This window comes from Engraulis encrasicolus, chromosome 12 (assembly GCF_034702125.1).
Source record: "Engraulis encrasicolus isolate BLACKSEA-1 chromosome 12, IST_EnEncr_1.0, whole genome shotgun sequence".
NCBI lineage: Eukaryota > Metazoa > Chordata > Actinopteri > Clupeiformes > Engraulidae > Engraulis > Engraulis encrasicolus.
In genome coordinates this window covers 32,399,224-32,421,085 of record NC_085868.1, presented here as the reverse complement: position 1 = coordinate 32,421,085, position 21,862 = coordinate 32,399,224, and the positions used below count along the sequence as shown (strand labels likewise).

General features: G+C 44.1%; 1 protein-coding gene across 1 annotated transcript in view; it reads right to left on the bottom strand.

The window, feature by feature from the left end:
• The window catches only part of cntnap5l (contactin associated protein family member 5 like), a 168,223-nt gene that overhangs the window by 85,217 nt on the left and 61,144 nt on the right, over positions 1-21,862 (bottom strand). Inside the window, exons 4-6 of the mRNA XM_063211883.1 lie at positions 3,911-4,058; positions 3,106-3,309; positions 2,105-2,295 (exon numbers count right to left, since the gene is read on the bottom strand). Coding sequence (XP_063067953.1) covers positions 2,105-2,295; positions 3,106-3,309; positions 3,911-4,058 — 543 coding nt within the window. The remainder of the gene's footprint in view (positions 1-2,104; positions 2,296-3,105; positions 3,310-3,910; positions 4,059-21,862) is intronic.

Here is a 21,862-nt window from a genome sequence, read left to right as displayed (position 1 = left end):
CATGTTATTGGGCACTTGTAAGGGTATTACTACCTGCTTACTACTGACTATAAACGCTTATTAGAAGAACCTTATTCTAAAGCGTTACCCACTTTTCATACGAAAAATCGCTTTACATACCGCATTCAGATTTGTATCAGGTGCTGGCATTCCACGATGAAAAACATTCTCACAGCGAGTTCATTTGAACAGCATTTTTTCATCACTGTGTAGATTTTGAGACAGGCACGCCACGGTCACTGCGCAAACAATGTCATCCTACCTTGTGCCCCTTTAAAATGTATCTTTTCATAAGTCTTTCTACATGAGGCCCCTGTATGGATAGTATACTTGACTACTGCTACATGCAAGACTCAGGGTCATATACGGATAGTATTGTGTATTTTCTACAATCTGGAATTGGATTCCTACCCTTACTCTATCAAACTACCAATATGTTCCTTTTCTGGGCCAAAGCAACTTCATGTATGTATACTTTTTAAACTATTTTTCCATTTGTTAAATACAGACAAATTCCTCACCTTTGTAAAGCCTACATACACTAACAGTTGACTACATGCTTTTGCCATTGAGGAATAGAATACAAGCGTTTGCCTATAACCTCTTTCTTTTACAGCACAAGTGCACAGTAAAAACCAAAGTGTTACTTCAGCCCTTAAGGAATACATTTAACACCTTACAGAGTCGGCCTATATTTGGTCCCTGAGTACTAAGTGTTGAATTAACACTGATTTGTTTTTCACTATGTGAAAAGCCTTGAAGTGTACATTTTCATTACGGAACTGCTCTGCTCTTCGCCGCTCTCTAAGGTACTGTCTTCAAATGTGCCCGACCGTTCTGCCAACCGACTATTTGCTGGTTAATAACACATGAAGCAATATTCTGTCAAGGTTGAGGCAGAGCAGCCGCGAGAAACAGTTAATATTTAAGTTGTTTGGCGAGGAGGAGGACGCGCTGCATAATAAATCGCCCTGTCGTCGCTTCCGAAGTGGAGTTGATAAATAACTCATAAAAGCTAAAGGGCCGACTGATATGTGAAAGTGTATCTCACATGTCTAAAGAAGGTGTCGGCTAGAGAGTAAGAAGAAAAGAAAAAAAATGTCAAGAAGCAATTCAGGATGAAAAGGGGGAGAGATAATGGGTAAACTGTGTCCTTTCAGTGGCTTATCATCACAGTGAATGAATAAGCCTGCTCCGAAGGCAAAATGGCGGATTTGCAGTCTCTAATACTGCTTATGCTGGAATAAAGGCATACAATCAATGACTGCATTTGTCGTCAGAAAGCAAGTTTCGAACAACACAAGTAAAATGTTGCAGCCTTGGTTACAGACAGTAGCTATCGGGTCATGCAGCAAATTTAAGAACAATGTTAGAAATAGAAGTAAAAAGAATGCAGCCATAGTTTTCTTCCAACGCAGCTGAATTTACTGACTCCACTCACACACTGACACACTAGGAATAGTTATTGTAGACCACTGAACCTGTCTTATGATCAACATTCGGAGTTTGGATGAAATGGATGCAACATGGAAGCGCAGCTTTACATGAAATAGACACAGCCCTTTAGGACATAAAATATGAAACAGTTTCACGGATTCAACCTTAAATTCTGTGATGGGCCTAAAAAGTGCTCTCTCTATGTTCCAATACCTCAACGGGTATGTTCCCATCCATGGTCTCATGTTCTAACTTCCACTGTCTCATGTTCCAACTTATGCTCAATATTAATTTCAAATATTTTTTTCTCAATAAAAACTTCTTTCGTGAAATGTTAAGGTTAAGAATTGTCTTAGTCTGGGGCAGCTTACATGTATATTCCTCCAGCATTCTTTCATTCAGTAACAGAATTTGCTAAGTGGAAAAGGTATTTCACCAGCAAGAGGTTTGTCACTTTTGTAATTGTAGACTTAACATAGTGCTGTGTAAATATACTTTCGTAATATTACAGGCTAGTCCCACTGTACGGACTGTAGGCTTACCCAACCCTAACCGCAAGGCATGGTGCAAGTAGACCTACACCTGACGAAGACCATACTGGTCGAAATGTTGTGTATAATAAACTAGGAACAGCAAAAGTGTGTAACCGGTTTTGATAGGTATTCACCTCATAGTCCACGTCTAGAGAGTCGTCATGGCCCTGGCCCGTGGCACGGAAGTGCGTGGTGTGGTGGTCTACTGTGAAGTTGACCTGCCGACTGAAGCGCTCGATGAGGACCGAGTGCCAGTGGTGGTCGTCCAGGAGACTGCCCAGGGAGACGGACGGGCGGGGGACCCCAATACGGGGCTTGGTGTCATCTGTGGGGGCAGCAGATAGAGTGGTGGGTAAGGACTAGAAGCATTGATGCTTGGGGGTGCAGTGGCGCAGCGTGCTAACACACCGTACCATATGCGGGCGACCCAGGTTTCGAGTCCAGCCTGGGTCGTGTCCCGACCCTACCCTGTCTCTCTCTCCTACTTACTTCCTGTCATCTCTTCAACTGTCCTATCTAAAAAGTAAGGCTAAAAAGCCCCCAAAACACTTAGAAGCATTGATGCCAAGCATTGCAATCACAACTTTGTTGTGCTTTTGTTTACTCAGTGTTGCTACTGCCAGTACATTTGTGAAGCTTGTTTATAGTCAGGCAGCAAGGTTGCTTACTGGAAATCCCATCTGTGCCAAGTGCCCAAGTGTAATGTACGTACAACCTACTGCCCATTTACAATGATACAGTGAATTAAGTAATTAAGTAGCTAGCACTCAGCCCCTCTCTCACATCAGTTGGCTTGTTAAACCCCCAATAGCGCAGCATAATGGCTCTCTGTAATGTCATAGCAATGTTGTTATGATGTAGTTAAGCATTTTCATCAAGTGAATAGGGACCCCAGCTGCAGTAAGAGGCTACGGTAATTCATTGACTTGGAAATGTTTCATAGTACACCTTTAAGCTCCTCTCTCATGTAAACATCAGTTGACTTGTTAAGGTGATTCATTGATTTGGAGGCGTTACATAGTGCACCTTTCAACTCCTCTCTCACCTAAGCATCGGCTGGCCTGTTTGTTAAGGTGATGAATTGACTTGGAAACGTCAGGCTATACATAGTGCACCCTTTAAGCCCCTCTCTCACCCAGGTTGAGTTGCAGGATCATCTTGCCCTGCTGCAGCTCCAGGGTGATGTGGTCTCCGCGCTGCCCCTCGGCGTGCACCAGCACCCCGTCCGCCTGCTGGGTGCGGAAGCGCAGCGAGATCACGTCCTTCACCGTGCTCATGGACTTCTGGTTGAACCGGTAGAGCAGCGCACTGCGGCCGTCAAAGTCTGCCACGTCCGACTCTACCAGGGAAGCCGACAAGGGGGGACAAAGGGGTTAGTTAGTGTCCCAGGCCCAGGGAAATGGGGGGCCATATTTGGACTCTCATTACATTGAATGTATTGGATTAGGGGGCCCTTCAGATGACCTTGTCCCTGGCCCGGCCAAAGCTGTCAGCGGCCCTGGACTCTACAACCAAGGAAAAGTAAGGCTGGTTTATTTATAAATATAAACCAAGGGTTAATAAAGTGGCTCTGGCTGACCTGGATAGAGGTCAAGTCTACCCATATCTAGCTGTAGTATATTGGGAAATAAGACTGGACACAATTCACTTGGAGAGGCAAGGTGCATTTCTTAAATATTTCAGTCATATACAGTACAATATTTGTTCACTTATTCATTCCATCTTTCTCTCTGTCCTGCATTTAGCATATACACTTGCATACCATACGAGTGTGGTGTTGCTAAAAACATGACAGTAGCTTGTTGCATCATCGCCCTGACTAGAGCAAGAGCCTGTTCTGTTTTTGGTTTCAGGGTTTGAGATGGCTTACATGGTGTTGCATTAGAGAGATCCACCTGCTGGGTTTGTTGTGATAATTTGAAGTTGTTTGAACTACTCACTGTATGTGCAGCCGTAGACCTCTAGTCTTAGCCCTGTGCCGCCCCTGGGGTTTCCCTGCAGGGGCGCCAGCCTCAGGAAGCGGGTTCGTATGGAGTGCGGTAGCTTGTAGTAGACCACGGAGTCTGTGTCTGAGTTGCCCGGAAAGGTCTGCAGGCCAAGACACACACACACACACACACACACACACACACACACACACACACACACACACACACACACACACACACACACACACACACACACACACACACACACACACACACACACACACACACACACACACACACACATACACAAATAGAGAGAGAGAGAGAGAGAGAGAGAGAGACAGAGACAGAATAAGTACAATAAACAAACAAAGTTCAGTCAGAATGACTCGAGACGTCAACCCCTACTGCTCTAAATGAATGCAAACAACTGCCTGCCTCACTTATTTCATCACCCCCATATTAGCTCCTGCGCGGAAGAACATCCCCAATTATCATTAGGCAAGCCACAGCCCCGACACCACTGGCTGTGGCCCGGGCACACCACATGCTGTATAAGGGTTGTGTGTGTGTGTGTGTGTGTGTGTGTGTGTGTGTGTGTGTGTGTGTGTGTGTGTGTGTGTGTGTGTGTGTGTGTGTGTGTGTGTGTGTGTGTGTGTGTGTGTGTGTGTGTGCGTGCGCACATGTGCACATTTGTGTGTGTGCGTGAGTGCGTGTGTGTGGAGGGGTTGTGGGGGTAATGTGGAGGAGTCTTGCGTTGGTGAGATATCCGCGGACTGTCTGGAGCTAATGGTGCTCTCAGGGCGATGATTAGTCTGAATGATGTCTGACGGTGATGGTCTCTTGCCTCCAGCCCATTCACCCTCCACACCCATCCACCCTTCCTTCCTCCTTTCTTTTCTTTTCTTTTCTTGCCCCCACCCTCTCTCTCTCTCTCTCTCTCTCTCTCTCTCTCTCTCTCTCTCTCTCTCTCTCTCTCTCAACCTATCCCATCCCCAAGCTAATTTCTCTCCCCTCTCTCTCTCTCTCTCTCTCTCTCTCTCTCTCTCTCTCTCTCTCTCTCTCTCTCTCTCTCTCTCTCTCTCTCTCCCACCCCATCGCCATCCCCAAGCTAATTCGTCTCTGCGAGGCTTCTTTGTTTTGGCAGCTTTATTAAGATGTCCTGACTCATAAATCATAACCCATCTTTGCCGAGGCGTTAAGAAGATGGCTGCCGGCCGCCGTGCCCTGGCATAGGCAAGGCATTAACCCCCAATGCTCCCCCACGAAGATCACTCTTCAAAATGGAGGGGCGTGTGTCTAAATTATGTCAATCGTTAACGCCTTAATGTTGTCTAATGGTTTTCGTAAGGCGTTTAAAAAAAATCTACAGCCTTTTAAGTCCATATGGTTTTCTTGAACACATTTATATTCAGCGACGAAGTGCACCATATCTCCCCAGGCCTTCCTACAAAGCACAGTGTCATGAGCACAGACATAGAATGTGTACTGCCTTTGACACTGAATTCAATTTTCGGTCCAAGCCAGTACCAATACCAACCTGTTTACTCTTGGCTGGTCCTTCAGCTGAGAAATTGGCCACCAAGGATAATAAATATGACTACACATAATTAAAGGAAATGACATCAAAAATGAGTGGTGCAATTCGTTGCCCACCACAGTAGTAAGCAGAGACATTTGATAGATAATAGATCTTAATTCGTCATCTTTGATTTGGGATATATCAGGTCTTTGCCAAAGTCTGCCCACAGGCTTGCTACGACAGCTAAGCTAGCTGCTAATTGTGTCAACAAAATCATAACCTCAGGTCTCTGCCAGTCTTCCATCACAAACCAGTTTACATGTTAAAAAAAAGGAATACATCAGTTGAACTTCGCAGGATGCACTGGCTTCAAAACATCCCTTGCACTGACTCATATCTCATTATCACTATGTCCCTCTGTGCAACCACTGTTATGTGGACCTGCTCTTCATCAGGTTGTCAATAAAAGCCACCACATGGCCTGCTGGTGTCCTTGGGGGTACCGCATGGCAATATGAATGGAAGATAATGATGAGTGAAGAGAGGGAGCGAGTGATGGGGCTGTAAACGAGAGATAAGGGCTTCGGGGAACCACACAGCACAGAGTTAATTGGGGCTATTCTCCTGAGTCACATTTGAACAACAGGGAGTATGATTGCAGTGGTGCACTGAAGGAAACTCTAAGGTGAGGGGGGGACAAAGGGGTCAGTTGTTCGGGGCCCAGAGGAAAAGGAAGGGTACGGAATTGGGTCTTCATTACATTGTACCTTAAGGCCTATGTATTGGTAGAGGGCCCTTTCAGATCATTTTGTCCCGGATCCAGCGGAAGCTGTCCCGTCAGTGACCCTGCTGTGCTGTACAGTGTGTTCCTCATAGGGCCAATTTTGTGAGGTAGACTATAGTGGTGATTCCCAAAGAGAGGGAACGTGTACCACCAGGGGTATGTGAACACACTGCAGGAGGTGAGAATAGTGACATTGGAATTGAGAAAGAGATACGGTACAGAGCATGTGTGAGGGTAGTCATGCTACAGGCATGGTAAAGGCTTGGGGGGAGCGCAAGATGAAAAGGTTCGGGAACACTGGACTGCCGTACTACCTACCCACCATAAATGACTTGCCTGAACAACGTTAAGGCGAAGGGATGCCAACACCACCTGTCTGCTGGAACTACGTGTATTGTCACCTTATCGAGGAAACAATGCCTCTGCCAAGAAGGGCCGTGTAGAATCCCAGGAAAAAGTCATTACCACGTGTAATGTGTCAATTAAGCTGAAACGCCAACACTAATTAACAGGTTTCTTTTAACATTAAGATGAATTCAGGCTCTTCTGTCAAACACCTAGGGCCTATACTCACTCTGGAATGAAGAGAGCTAATTTAGAGGGAAAGAGGGGGTGCAGTGTTTGGAGAGAGAGAGAGAGAGAGAGAGAGAGAGAGAGAGAGAGAGAGAGAGAGAGAGAGAGAGAGAGAGAGAGAGAGAGAGAGAGAGTTAAACATGTCTGGCTATTGCCCAAAGAAGCTTACAACCATGGGCATGCACAGCATTAGAAGCACTCTACCACCAAGCTTTCTTTAAATTTCGAGGCTCCCTTGTGATTCTTAATAAAGCAGTAACAAATGCAATGTTAATTCAACCCCATTTTGGGAAAATATGGTCCCAAATGATTTACTGGTCTCTAAATAACACTTCGAACGTATGGTTTCACAGTGCTAATTCAACATTCAAAGACTTGAATTGATCACTAAAATGGAATGGGATCATATAGTCTCAGGATAGTTACTCCATTGTTTAACTGTGTATGAAAATGATCAGGGCAATAACTCAGGTGCATATTGGTTTTCTAGAAAGGCTACAGGCATCCTCAAAAAGCCGGAAGGTGTTGAGTTTGCTGAGGTTATTATAAACCACAAAGGGCTTTCTTAGGAATACCAGTGAATGTCAAAGTCTTTTCAAGTAAGAAGGGATAGTGCCACCACTTAGCGCTGAGATTTCTCTGTGTAGATGAATAAAACAATTAAGCTAGCTCTTATCTGCATTGCGATGAATGAAAGGGATGTCTGAATCCCTGATCAGCTGAGAACGGTAGGCCTACATTTAGCTGTGTTAATTCAACCCGACGAGAGTCAAATTTAACACTCTTTCACTAAATCCTGCTATCGAAAGGTTGAATTAATATGGCAAAACTTGTTCTGCTGTAAGTGTTCACATTATGCAGCCTTGAATGTGGTTTGATGCTTTCATGCAACTTGCTTGAGAAGTAATGGCATTCTTCCGTAAAATCCCTTCACTTTGGTGCGACTGGAAAAAAAGAAATCATGGCAACTTAATTCACTTCCTTTATTCAACGCCTCTGACTTCCGAGCTTAATCTCCACTCTTCACAAAAACTGTAGCATTTTTTCAAATTTTAATGTACGAAAGTCAAAAATGAAAGAAAAGGAAAGAAAGAGAGAAAGAAAAAACATAAGAAAAGGAGGAAGGAGGGAAGGCAGGAGTGAGTGGTTGGGTGGAGGTGGTTGTGGTGTTAGGCCAAACATAAGAGAAAAAAAGCACAAAAAAAACAGTGCAGAAGAATGAGAAGAAAGCAAGAGAGGGAGCGAAACAAAAAAAAAGCCAGAGCTGGATTATCCTTGAAAGAAAGGGAAAAAAAGCGAATGAGAGCGGCAAGAAGCGGGCTTCACAGGATTAGAGCAGGGGTCGTATTCAGGGTGAGGGCTCGCAGTATACTGCCGAAGCTTATAGCTGAAGCCAAGCACGACGCAGCTCTTACAACAGGAGAGGTGGTGAGGTTTAATACCCGTGGAGGGCTCCGGTGTTGATTGCATGCACTTCACCATACTCCACACTGTTTGCTGGATGCGTCTCCTCAATACGTATGTAGCCCATTTGTCTGAACCATTTGGGGGCTTTCTGCTTGAACAAAGGATTAGGCCTTAAGGTTTCCTGGCTAAGTGGTATCCGCATGAAGATTTACTTAGTTAATCCAACCCAACAACTTGTAATAATAAGACACTGCTGTAGACTACATGGCACTTCACTTACTGTTTGATGCGTACAATTATATGTATAGGCCTACACTAAGTAATCGGATGCCTTGATTAGATGATGTCTTGATAAGCCACTGTGTATTTTGACAGCTGCTGTCTAGCACAAGTCACGTTCACAACTTTCTCAGTGTTGCAGCATGCATCTTACGCCAGTATGACACGGGGTGTGTTGAAGTGGCTATACATATCACAGAACTTGTAAAAGCTTTCAGAGAAGTCAGAGGTGCAATATTCATGATGACAGATAACTGCACTTTACCTCAAATGATCTTGAGCTATCTTAACAAAAAAAAAGTCTAGACACATTGAGGACATCATTGGCAAAGAAAGTGCTAAATGTTGGACCCGTATCAAGTGGACCAAAGAGGATTACTAATTAAGCAGATAAAATCAGATTTTAAAGGGTATCTATTCTTTCTGATTCCATTTTATCTAATTTTATTCTCATCATTCCCATTGTTGGCTTGCACAGAAATCGGATTTGTCCTCCTCCATGCTCTGAAGGGTTCAGTGGAGGATAGAGAGGGGAGGGGGGGGGGGGTGTTGGTGTCGCAGGTCTCATTATCGGATTAGTAGGAAGGGGGACAGCATTATCTCATACTGATCGATATCTCCCCAGGAGACCGACCCGCTAGGGCCAGGGCCTGCGTCGCGGACGTCTCGTCTCGGCTGGGCAGAGGCACTAATCATACGTAATGGATTGTGAAATGACTTTTTAGCGAGACAGATACAAAAAAGCCGCCACTCCCCCCCCACCCTGCAAAAGGGCATGAGAAATATCCATAAACATGTTTTTGATTTGATTGACCTTTTTAGCACCACATAATGGGGACCTGTCGCGTCGTGATGAATGTTCACTGCCACTCCATCGCCAAGTCGCATCTCGAGGTTAACAAAAAAGAACGAAAAAAAAACAGAAAGAGAGGAGAAAGAAAACGCTGTAGTCGATGGCATTGATTTTGCAACGTGCACTGATTCGGACACCCAAATCCTATTATGTAGCTATACAAAAGGTGTGTGTGTGTGTGTGTGTGTGTGTGTGTGTGTGTGTGTGTGTGTGTGTGTGTGTGTGTGTGTGTGTGTGTGTGTGTGTGTGTGTGTGTGTGTGTGTGTGTGTGTGTGTGTGTGTGTGTGCGTTCTGCATTGCATCAGAATAATGTGTTAGCCGACGGTCACTGAAAGAGCCCTGCGGAGCCAAGCCAGCGCCAACTCCATTCATTTTTCTCCCGCTGACCTTTTGGAAAATTGTGACCTAGCTACGGTAAGTTCACCCTGGTTGGACATCGGCAGGATAATAAGGAACATTTTGAACAGGGTGTGACATGACGAGTGAGGCAGCGCATTGAGAATGAATCTCTGCAGAACTTTGGAGGTCGCAGGACTTCGCAGTTTTGGGTCAACACACAGCACTGGCCAGCAGCTTTTATTGATTTCCGCAAGTTTTAGATTACATTCAATGCTAACTTGTGCTCTGGGAGGGAAAGTCTTTAAAGGAAGGAAACACACTCTTATTATATTGTTTGTTTGATTTTTTTAGGGCTTTGCAGCAGGTTAATCTGTCTCTAGCAACTTCCTCTAAAGTGGTTTTCTACCATCTGCAGAGGAAAGAAATACTGTTCTGTAAAATGAAATGTATTGATTTTGTGTGTGTGTGTGTGTGTGTGTGTGTGTGTGTGTGTGTGTGTGTGTGTGTGTGTGTGTGTGTGTGTGTGTGTGTGTGTGTGTGTGTGTGTGTGTGTGTGTGTGTCGGGAGGGTGTGTGTGTGTGTGTGTGTGTGTGTGTGTGTGTGTGTGTGTGTGTGTGGTGTGTGTGTACGTGCGTGCCTGCGTGCGTGCATGTGTGTGTGTGTGTGTGTGCTGGGTTTAGCCGTGTAAGTAAGACACATCTGGAGTACAGCGACAAACTTTGGGGGCCCAGCTGTCTCTTCTGTCAAGCCAAGTTTAATCGATCCCAGATCTGTCACGGAGAGAGTCCAAAGCAAACGCAAGGCAACTCGGGTCAATACGGGGTGCCACAGCAATCCAAACACAGCTAGCAGACGGAGGGCAGGTAGATCAGTACGTTTGCCCACTGAGACCAGCCGGCAGCTCATCAACAAGTCTATAAAGCCTGGGGTCTTGGACTCCCTGTCTCCGCCTGTGGCTCTCAGTAAATGATAGTGTTTAGTGGCTAGACGACATACAGCGTTGCGTTAATTATACACGCTGACTTGATTCATGCTGTTGTATTCCGTTCACCACTCTTTTGTTTGTTCATACTTTCGTTTGTTCCTTTTTCTAATTTCTTCGTCCATTCATTCATTCATTCATTCATTCATTCATTCATTCATTCATTCATTCATTCATTCGTTCGTTCATTCAAATGTTCATTCATTCATTCGTTCATTCGTACGTTCATTCAATCATTCATTGAGAATCATTTATTAATGTATTCCCATCTATTTTCTAAATTACTGCATCGGTGCATTATGCATACTAAAAAAAAGATGTAAATGGCTTCTTTTATTGATTTTCTCCAAATGGATTTAGATGGAGCTCTAGGCCAAAGTGAAAAAAGCCTGCCTTTGAAGAATAGTGGTGAAAGCCTGCAAACCCCCCCACACACACACACTTCCCCGTTTCCCTCCACTATGGGCTGTAAGCAGGGAAGCCGGCAAGAGGGGACAAAGGGGTCAGCTGTCCCGGGCCCAGGGAGAAAGGGGGCCCAAATTTGGGTCTTTATAAGGGACTGTACGTTATTTACCGGGGGGGGAGGGCTGGTGCGCTGGAAGTCCGGTCCAAAAAAAAAATCATGGCCCTCCCCCACCACCTCAATTTTTTCCCCATGGCCCTCCCCCCACTTCAATTTTGTTTTCCCATGGCCCTCCCCCTACAGGTACAAAAATGTAAATGCTAAATATAGCCTAATTTTTGGTGCTGTTGTGTGAGAAGACCTTGCGCCATTTAACCCCGACGCACGGCACTTCTGTTTCGCTATCCTTGTCGACTTAAACATTTGGTCATGTCAGTGCATGGCAATTGTCACAGAGAGATGTGCACGACCAGTGTAGCCTATTAACTGTTCTGTTCAATTTTGGACCGAGAGATTCGAGGCGGCTGCTCAACTGCGGAATCTCGAAGTGAACCCCCCACCCTCTCTTCTCTCTCTCCCTCAGGGATTAAAGCAAAAAAAAGTAATCTGACTGAACTTTTTTACCGGTTAGGCACCCGATCGAGTATCACTCCGTAACCCTACGAAAACCAATGTAGCCAGGCTCTGCCCTCATGACGAAACATACATGCAAGGAATGGTGCCAGAGCCAGCGGCATAGGCAGACGGGGCAGTCGCCTAGAGCAGAATAGGCCTATGTCTTGAGGGCGCCAGTAATACCAAAAAGTGCCACAAAATCAGAACTTCAACCAACATAAATCTTTACACTTCACATGAACAATGAATATTCATTATCCACTCAGTAGACCTATATAGACTCAGTAATGTGTACCTGTAGGTACTAGATCAGATGTGCTCAATCAGATGTAGGCCTACAATGCTATGTTTACAGATGCCAATTTCCAAATACAAAAAAAGGAAAGAGGGCAGGCCTAGGCCGCTCGCTCACCAGATTGACTAGAACTGGCCGAGAATGGAGGCATAATGGATACTATATCAGACTGCAAAGATTGAACTGAAATTTGGGGCATGTTTTGGTTATTTCCTCTTATTTCTACCCATTGTTTATGAATTGTTCACAACATCATGCAGAATGGATTCACAATGAATGCTGCTTCAAAATGGTAGCTGATCTCACAGAATTATTGACTTGGAATTGCAATGTGTTGAAACAGTGAGTGATCCCATTATGGGTTTTTTTGTTGTAGTAGTAGGCTATATTTTGTCTTTCACATTAGAATGGGCAAACACTGTTCTGGTGAAAGCACTGGTGCGCATTGCTTGCAGTTGTATTTCTGACATTTAAAAAGCCCTGATCATAGCAATCAGAGGGAGAAAACTAGCTTTAATTATTTGTATGTTTTTCACCCTTCGGCCTTTTTCAGTATTCAACCTGTTACAAATAACTTCTTGACGTTTACAAACAGGGTGCGGTATGTCTACCTCTGTGTTCTACCGTTTTGAAAACTACTGGCTACTTTTTTGCTTCTCGATGTGCGGTGCCAAGCACACGCTTACCATTGCGCACGTGTTCTACAAGCTGACAGGACGCAGCAGACACGACAGTCACAGACACGTCTATCGTTTACAAAAGTAACACACTTTCGCAAGCTTGTCGCGCAGCTTTCCACTCGAATCAAGGCAAATCACCCACCCATCAGTCCTGAGTGCGCAGTGCGCAAATAGGCTAACTGAACTCAAACGAAACGCATAGTCCGAGAAGATGGGCACAGACGTTGAGCCACTCAAAAACAAGCGCACACACAACTGTTGCTGCTGCACACTATTCCAGTTAGCAGAAATAGCGTCACACAGTAACCAGCCTTGAAAGTGAAACAAACGTCGAAACGGCATTTATCGACCATGAGTCCACCCATCAGAACACTGCTTCCCAGAACAAGACGTGGCATAAATTGGCTGATTCCCAGATTCACGCTCCCATCTCATTACACTCCCATTTCATCTCGCTCCCACTAGCCAGACTAACGGTACCACCGCCATATTACGGAGCCAGTTATCTTGTTGATGTTAGTTTTTTGTTTCTAACCCTAACCCTAACCCTAAACCTAACCCTAACCTTAACCCTAACCCTAAACCTAACCCTAACCCTAAACCTAAACCTAAACCTAACCCTAAATTGCTTGTATGTGGCAGTATATGATAATACGTGAAATATAATCGGGTGGGGACCGCAAGTCCGGGAGTGATAGAAACACCGGGGACCGCACGTCCGGGAGCGAACTCCGTTGGGAGTCTCAGTCTGTATGCCAATTGGCTCTGCCAGGGATAGCCTATCCGTGATCCAAATGCAACCCATTTTTAACTTATTTCTTGAATATATATATCGGCAACAACAAAGTTAATCTGCTATGAGTACAGATGAGACTGTGAATTATCCGTTGTCAAAAAGACAACTAGCTCTACACGCAGCCAGTCAAACGCGCTAAACTTTGAGGATGAAACGCATGGTAGGCTATCCTAGTTAGCTGCCATAGTCGTCCCATTGGGGCTATGAATAATGCTAGTAAGAGTCACAATGCTTAAAAGGCAAACCCTTCATGAAAAGGACATCATACGCAGTCGAAGTAAACTATTCTTTTTTTTCTTCTAAATATCTGCCACGGCAGGTGCAATGATATACGTCACTGCACTTTATGCATTGTATTACAACTATTTTCTTTTCTGCCATCAGCAACAATTTTGGCTATTTATTTTTTTAATCTCTCGCGTTGCGCTGCCACAGAATTGTTGACCGCTCGTGTACTTTTTTTTGGAACACGGAAGAACAGGGGATGACCCAAAACTAGGCTACTGATGAGTGAATGTTGTATCACACCGCCAATGGTGGAGTGTATAGCCTAACTACATCCGTAGGCCTACACCAAACACACCTCTCGTCCCCTTCTCATGACCAGGAGTGCTCTCGATTTGAGTTCAGTTGGAAAGTAAAAATTGTAAATTAATTGACATACATTATACGGACGGAAATCCGTCCAAACGAAAATCCAGTTGACGGAATTCCGTCGTAGCGACGGAAAACTTTAATCCCTGAGCTCTGCCCGCATGATTGACAACCTAGAGTCTAGGTTGTCAATCATGCGGATCCTAGACCAAGCTGCGTGAGCAAGCGGTCTCACCTGCAGGATGACTCGAGTTGGTGGGATTACAGGGTTGAAGTAGGCGTATGGCTCCAAACAGTAGCTCTAGCCTAGACTATTTCAAAACGTGTTTTTATTTTCCCAAAAGTAGACATTCTTGTGGACACCGATGAACAATTAAATAAACCGCTGCATTTTTAGGGTGGCGCGCTCCAGTTTGACAGCTGATAATGCCGGTTGGAAGAAAATAGGCTACATTTCACTTCGAGATTCCGAAGTTGAGCAGCCGCCTCGAAGCTCTGTCCAAAGTTAGTAGGCTTGTTCGTGCACATCTCTCTGTGCCTTGCGATGCACGGACACATCACCAAATGTTCAAGTCGACTATGATAGCGAGCGAAACAGCTGGAGGGGCGCCCTGCGTTGGGCACGGTGACCGCGATTTCCTCGACATCGCCAAAGTTGGTCCTGGATCAATATCTGGTATGTTAGCCTATTCTAGGTCTGATTCCAAAAATTAACGGGCATGCCAAGTGCCGTCACGGCTCTGGTTATGGCTAGGTTAGGCTATTACAGTGGGCTATGTGGAACTGTGCCTAAACCAAAACTAATTCCTAAACAACCTGTCAGTGAAAATGTGTGCACCAACCTAACAACATGCCAAATTATGCCTTTACCAAAACATATTCCTAAACTTAACCTGTCAGTGAATAATTGTAGGCCTATTTTGTAACAGCATGGCACTTCTGCATAACTGATCTTAATCCATAGGCTACAGAAAGACGTTTACAGGCGCGCGAAATCTGACATAGATAACCACTCAAACCAGATGTTGATCCAGGACCAACTTTGCGATGTGTCGTTCCAGCAGTAGCCTAACCCGAGGAAATCGCGGTCACCGTTATGGCACAAGGTCTTTTCCACACAAAAAGCACCAAAATAATATTTAGCCTAGGCTAACACATAATTTCGGTATGCCTACACGCATCCCTAGGTATGCCTAGGGATGACTACAGATACACGCTTCACGCTTCAGTGCTAAAGTATGTACCCAGGACCTTGCATCGCAAAGCGATGTGTTTCAGAGAAGTATTGCATTTTTCATTATTATTTAAAATAAAATAAAATATATATTTTTTCCCATGGCCCTCCCCCTAACTCCGATTTTTTTTGCTATGGCCCTGCCCCCCACCTCATTTTTTTTCACCATGGCCCTCCCCCCCCTACGCACCAGCCCTCCCCCCCCGGTAAATTACGAACAGTCCCTAACATTGCACGTATTGGGTGGGGGGGCCTTTCAGATGACTTTGTCCTGGGCCCAGTCAAAGCTGTTAGCTGCCCTGGGATGTAGTGATAGTTGTTTAATGGTGGGCAATGCTTGGCTGAACTGGAATGGAGCCTCGCCTCCTGAATATTTCATTGGACTTCCATGGGCTTCGTGGCTGCTATACATGGCTGGATTGGCCATAAGGCATATAGGGCATTTGCCTGGTGGACTGTTTGATGATTTTGACCTGGTCCTCCCCTCATGTAGTGATATCAGTTATCATGCCACCACCGCTTACCTTTCCAAGTCAGATTTAAATATTTATTTTGGTTTTTGTGTAGCCCGTAGTAGATGACTGAAAATGTTGTCACAGGCTTCATTGTCTGTCTCAATGCCTAGCGGACCAGGCTTGGCTAAAAATGCCTGGCCTGATTTTTTGATCCAGTTCTGCTATACTGCTGCTGTAGTTGGGACTGATGCGTTGGTGGTATCGACAGCAATGGCAGCAGTAAGCATGGAGAGGAGAGGAGCGGAGAGGAGAGGAGAGGAGAGGAGAGGAGGGGAGAGGAGAGGAGAGGAGAGGAGAGGAGAGGAGAGGAGTGGAGTGGAGTTGAGAGGAGAGGAGACGAGACGAGAGGAGTGGAGTGGAGAGGAGAGGAGTGGAGGGGAGAGCAGATGAGAGGAAAGGAGAGGAGAGGAGTGGATAGGACAGGAGAGAAGAGGAGAGGAGAGGAGAGGAGAGGAGAGGAGGGGAGGGGAGAGGAGAGGAGAGGAGAGGAGTGGAGAGCAGTAAGCATAGAGAGGAGAGGCGTGGAAGGGAAGGGAAGGGAGAGGAGAGGAGAAGAGAGGAGAGGAGAGGAGAGGAGAGGAGAGGAGAGGAGAAGAGAGGAGAGGAGAGGAGAGGGAGATGAGTGGAGAGGAGAGGAGGGAAGAGGAGAGGAGTGGAGGGAAGAGGAGGGGATAACAATGAAGACCAACGGCCGGGCCCTCCTCGTCCATTTTCCATTTTGTTTCAAAAAAAGACCCACATTCTAAACTGGTCCACTTCACTTCACTGACTGGTATTGCTGTACGCCCACCTCTCATTACTTTCATTGGCACTCTCCCACTGCCTCCCTTTGTGACTCACTGTGAGTCTCTCTCTCTCTCTCTCTCTCTCTCTCTCTCTCTCTCTCTCTCTCTCTCTCTCTCTCTCTCTCTCTCTCTCACACACACACACTCTCTCTGTCCATCCCTATCCCTCTTCATATCTCAATATCCATCTCTCTCTCCATCTCCCAATCTACCTTCTTCCCTATAGCTCTCTATGTCTAGCTCTCTCTCTGTCTCTCCCTTTCTCTCTGTTTCTCCATTCCTCCTTCTCTTTCAGTGTCTGAATTGCATCATGTTTGTGATCGACAGATAAAAGCTTTCATCCTTGCAATGCAGGGAAAGAACTATTCACTTCAGCTAGCCATTCTGAAGCTTCAGTACCGCCTTCGTGGTACATACAGTGTAGCACTCAACAGCACTGAAAAACAAGCAGCAATTTCGCAACCAGCAAGTGTCCTTTCATCACAACATTCACTATCCTATTCTACAAAATTGGACGTCTACACCCTAGCCAACAATATAAAAGGCCCCACAATTGAATAGGTGTAGGTATATTTTTTTATCAGGCCATAATGACAGATTCGAAACTGTGGGTGCTGTACATTAAGTACTACTGTCTATTTATTTCTACACATTTTGGCCTCTACACCCTTGCCAACAACAATTAAGTCCCCACAATTGGACTTTAAGTACAGATATTTTTTTAACATGCCAAAATGATAGATTCAATGCTGTGGGTGCTGTGAGTGCTACCGTCTATTGTGAAGATGGATGCTCAATGCTTGTGTGCACCTATTATCCTGTCAGTGAGTGAATGTGTTCTCAAGTCAAGTCAAGTTAAGTCGGCTTTAAAGTGGAAATGAAGCAGTGACCTAATATAGGGGTCTATAACACCAGTAAGATAAGCCAGCAAATATATATTTTTCTGAAGTCTGAAATTTAAGCCGTTAATAAAAAAATAATGCACAAACACGTAACGTTTCTGTTAACGTTTCCAGCCAACAGCGGGTGACGTCACGCGAATGGTAGTGTCCTATTCCTAATGCTGTTATGATAGTAGTGAATTAAACATTTGGGACTTGCGTGGCTGATTATGAGCTTATTTGCTTAACCCAAATGAAGCAAGAATACGTGTTTGGGTGGGACAGAACAAATATGAGGCATGAAGGCAGACAAGACATCCCATCACATGAACCACAGGTAAACAAGCAGCTTTTTTTTGCTAAGGCGAAACGTCGCTAACAAATTTTGGTATGAGCCAACATGATCACTATTCATAATCGTGCGATGTCGTGCAATGTTGCAGTTCCCTACCTTCATCTTCCGATGATTTCGCCAACATTTTCCAAGCACCTGAATTAGGCTACTTTGACATCTCCGTGCCCACGTTTATCGGTGTTATCCAGTCAACAATAATCCAAGGCAACAACGCTATTCCAGCCAGTTTGAGGATGCATCCGCGACTTCAATAACATAATAGTTTACTACAATAGATGCAGCTACTTTAAGCATGCCATAACTTAATGTAGGCCATGATAGTTTAACGTGTCATTTCCCGTGGCATCAACTTCAAATCCCCAAAGCTCCTCCAACTCCGTGAGCGAGACGAGAGAGGGGATGGGATAGCCACACACACAGGCTGCGTCCCTTCCCTTCACAAAGCTTTCCAAACTTCCGCCAATTTTGCAAGTTATTTTCTATTACTGAATTGAACCACATAGCCAACTTAAAGACATGGGCTTTCAGATTAGCGTCCAACAATGCAGGAAAAAGACGTTATTGGTGACGGTCTGTCACTACAAACTATGAGATCAAGCAGCCCCAGTCCTGACTCCTGTCCTATGGTGGATGCAATGGGTGGATGGCTGCAGCTATCCCACTATGCTCGTAGCAAAGGCTTTTGACACAAAGTGATAATGACACTTGGCATTTCTCTTTCATCTGATAGTAGGTATATAACATAGAAACCCCAGGGACAATGTAAAATGAACCCCTCGTCCTTCTTCAATTTTACTGCCACGATTAGAGTCAGTTAGCGCTGTAGTTAGCACACGCTAACGTTAAGTGAATGGAAGGCTACATTAGCCACCAAGTTCTACCATTCGCGTTACGTAGGCGGCGAACATGGCTGCGCCCTTGTGGCGAAACTCGGTAATAACATGTCATTTTTCAGCAAAACTACTTAAAAGTGCAGTTCAACGAACATCCATTCGTTTATGAAAATAAATAAGCCGCCAAAAAATGATAATAGTTGTCAGTGCTTCATTTCCACTTTAATGTCAATATCTTGGCATACACTAGTCATACAAAGAATTGAAATTATGTGTCTTACTTTCCCGTGCAGACATAGACATAATTATGGTGAATTCAGGTAAATTGGGCCACTTTTTTGCATATAAGTGAATGGCCCAAAGTGGCCCAATTTACCTGAATTTACCCAATTTATTCTATATACATCAACATAAACAGTAGGCTATAGAGAGTAGGTTACAGTATACCTAGAGTACCCATACAATACACATACAGGCACCCTAGTGCAAGACTGGACAACAGAAGGCACACAGAGAACATATATTAAAAAGAGGTATTGTTGTGCAATTCCAATAATGCCCTAGTGTGGCAATTCTGACATAGTGATAGTAGCATTGTGAACTATTAATAAAGGATAAAGTAAGTCATTTGTAATGTACATTTCTTTTTGAAGATTTGTACAGTGATGGGGATTGCAGTGTTAATTTAGCATTTAGGGTGTAGGACCAACATCCAGAGTGTTAAATGTCACTGTCTATTGAAGAGAATCAACACTCACAAAATGTAATGTGTACAATACAGGAAAGGTGCACCTTTCTCTAGTGCGTACATTGGTCAAGGTCTAGTTGGTCAAGTTATTGGTCAAGGTCTATTTGTTAGTCAAGGTGGATGGGGTGGTTAACTGCTATCAGAGACATGTGGTCATCATCATTGGAAAGGCTCTGCAGATTCATATCAAGTATGAAATCAGCCAGAAAGCAAATATTTGATGTGGTTCTCTGTTAAACAACTTTACATTCCCAATACAAAATCGCTATCTTTTCAGGGACTTAGTCACCAACATGTTAGATGCTTGTTGTCAAGGTGTGTGCCTTAGCTATAAAGTGCTGCGGGAAACGTTGGATTGCACGTATTGTCCTTCCATCAACCAGAATAAAAGAGCAAGCTGTGTTTTTATCTCCCTGTGTCCTTATGCGTTTGACCTCCACTCCTCATTAATTCTGACAGCCATAGATTTCTGTCTCAGCACCACATGGCAGTGGCACACCATCCTCCATGTTAAATGCTTGTCGTCTTTTTTTCTCCCCAAAGTAACACTGAATTACCACTTCCAACACGGATCGAGAGCATGTTAAATTGGATGGAATGAAAATAAAAGCACTTTTATATATTATTTCTTGTAGTGTGTTAAATGGGAAACATGTTTTGGACATCCTCAATGTTTCTTGGACATGATGATAGATGTGCTCCGTCAGAGGATAAGGAAGATACTGATTGCGTATCTAGTTGAACTCATCACTATACATTTTGGCAAAACAATTTATTCAATCACAAAACATCTCTAACTTCCTCATTCAAATTCTCTCTCAACACACACACACGCGTCAAATACATCTCACCTGCCCTGACCACGGCTACGCTATTTACTGCCAACACCAATGCCCCATTGAATAATTTTTCCTGGATAAAAGATTGACTAACCTCCTGCTGGTCCCTAAAGAATAAGTCTTGTGTGCATACTTATTGCCAGCACCAACACACCGGAATCAATTCTCCAACCGGGTTTACTAATGAGTTGTTTTAAACATAAGAAATCTAGTGGATACAGTCAATCTTGTGTATGTTGTAACCCACGTGTGTTTTGGTCTTAGATAGCACGCATCAACAAGTCTGACCCATAACAGGGGGCGTGATGCCATTAAATAGTCCATTATCTATACCGTAAGGCCCCCACAAAACCAGCAGAAATATAAGTATTACATAGTATAGACACATATACACACAAAACAATGGACCAAAGGAGAACGCTGGCCATTAGCCTCTATATAATGAATATGGTCGCACTGTATTATTATTTCTATAAAGATAGGAATCTCATAACAAAATCGCACTGCAGCACTGGCTCTTCATTAAGACAATCTGGTTTGACCATCAGGAGGACACAGATACAGAAGGCTTCCCTCTGGAGAAATAAGATGCAGTCTGCCTTTGCCTTTCTTAGTCTGTGCTGTGCTGTGTACTTCAACTCCCTGGAAATCCGAAGTGTAAATATCGTGACCACGGTTATTAAAATGTCATGTCAATGGGGACTTTATTGCATATTGCTTTTATGATCCAGAATTTTAATTCTACCATAAATTCTCTGATGATCTTCCACTGCACAGGAAAATCCACATGGGTATTTCAGAAAATAGAGTACACTGAGTCTTGTTCTCATTTCCATACGATGCATGCATGCACCCTTCATTATATTTAATTTATTGCAAAGTGATGGTTGGTTTCTACGGAGACAATTGACCATTTTCAGCAGCCTACAACCTCTCAACATATCTTGACCAAATTGTTTTGCACTCTCATAATACAGGAAGAGGAACATATTATTATTTCATTAGGGAACATAGTATGTATACCATCTGTTGCTTCTGCTGACTCCTTACCCGTTTCTCCAACAGTGTTTACGCATAGTTTTAAACATTAAGATGTCGCATGGTGAATGATAGTGTGCATGTACCCTTAGTTATGTGGTTATAAGCTTTTAGTGTTTAACATACAGGGACTCGTCCAATGCAATTTTGGCCGCAGCCAGTTCCAGAAGTAAATGATTTTTTTGTTTTTTTTGTTACAAGGTTAGCCCCTTGAGATGTGCCATCTCATTTTCGAGGGGGTCCTACTGACAGTATAGTACAAAAACAGAAAAGAAAACAAAATTGAGTACAAACAGTAGACATAGACGCACACACTCACTCACTCACTCACTCACTCACTCACTCACTCACTCACTCACTCACTCACTCACTCACTCACTCACTCACTCACTCACTCACTCACCGACGTTGCTCTCCAAACCCCACCACCCAACATGCTACAATAGTTAAGTTTACAAAATAACAAGATAATGCCATTAGTTGTTAAAGAAATCATATGAATGAAAAGAAAATGAAAAAGAAAGTGAATATAGCCTAGAATATAGAGTATATAGCATACCTGAACTGTCCCCTACCACTGTATTGGCTTACTTCAAAGACACCACTCTGTTATT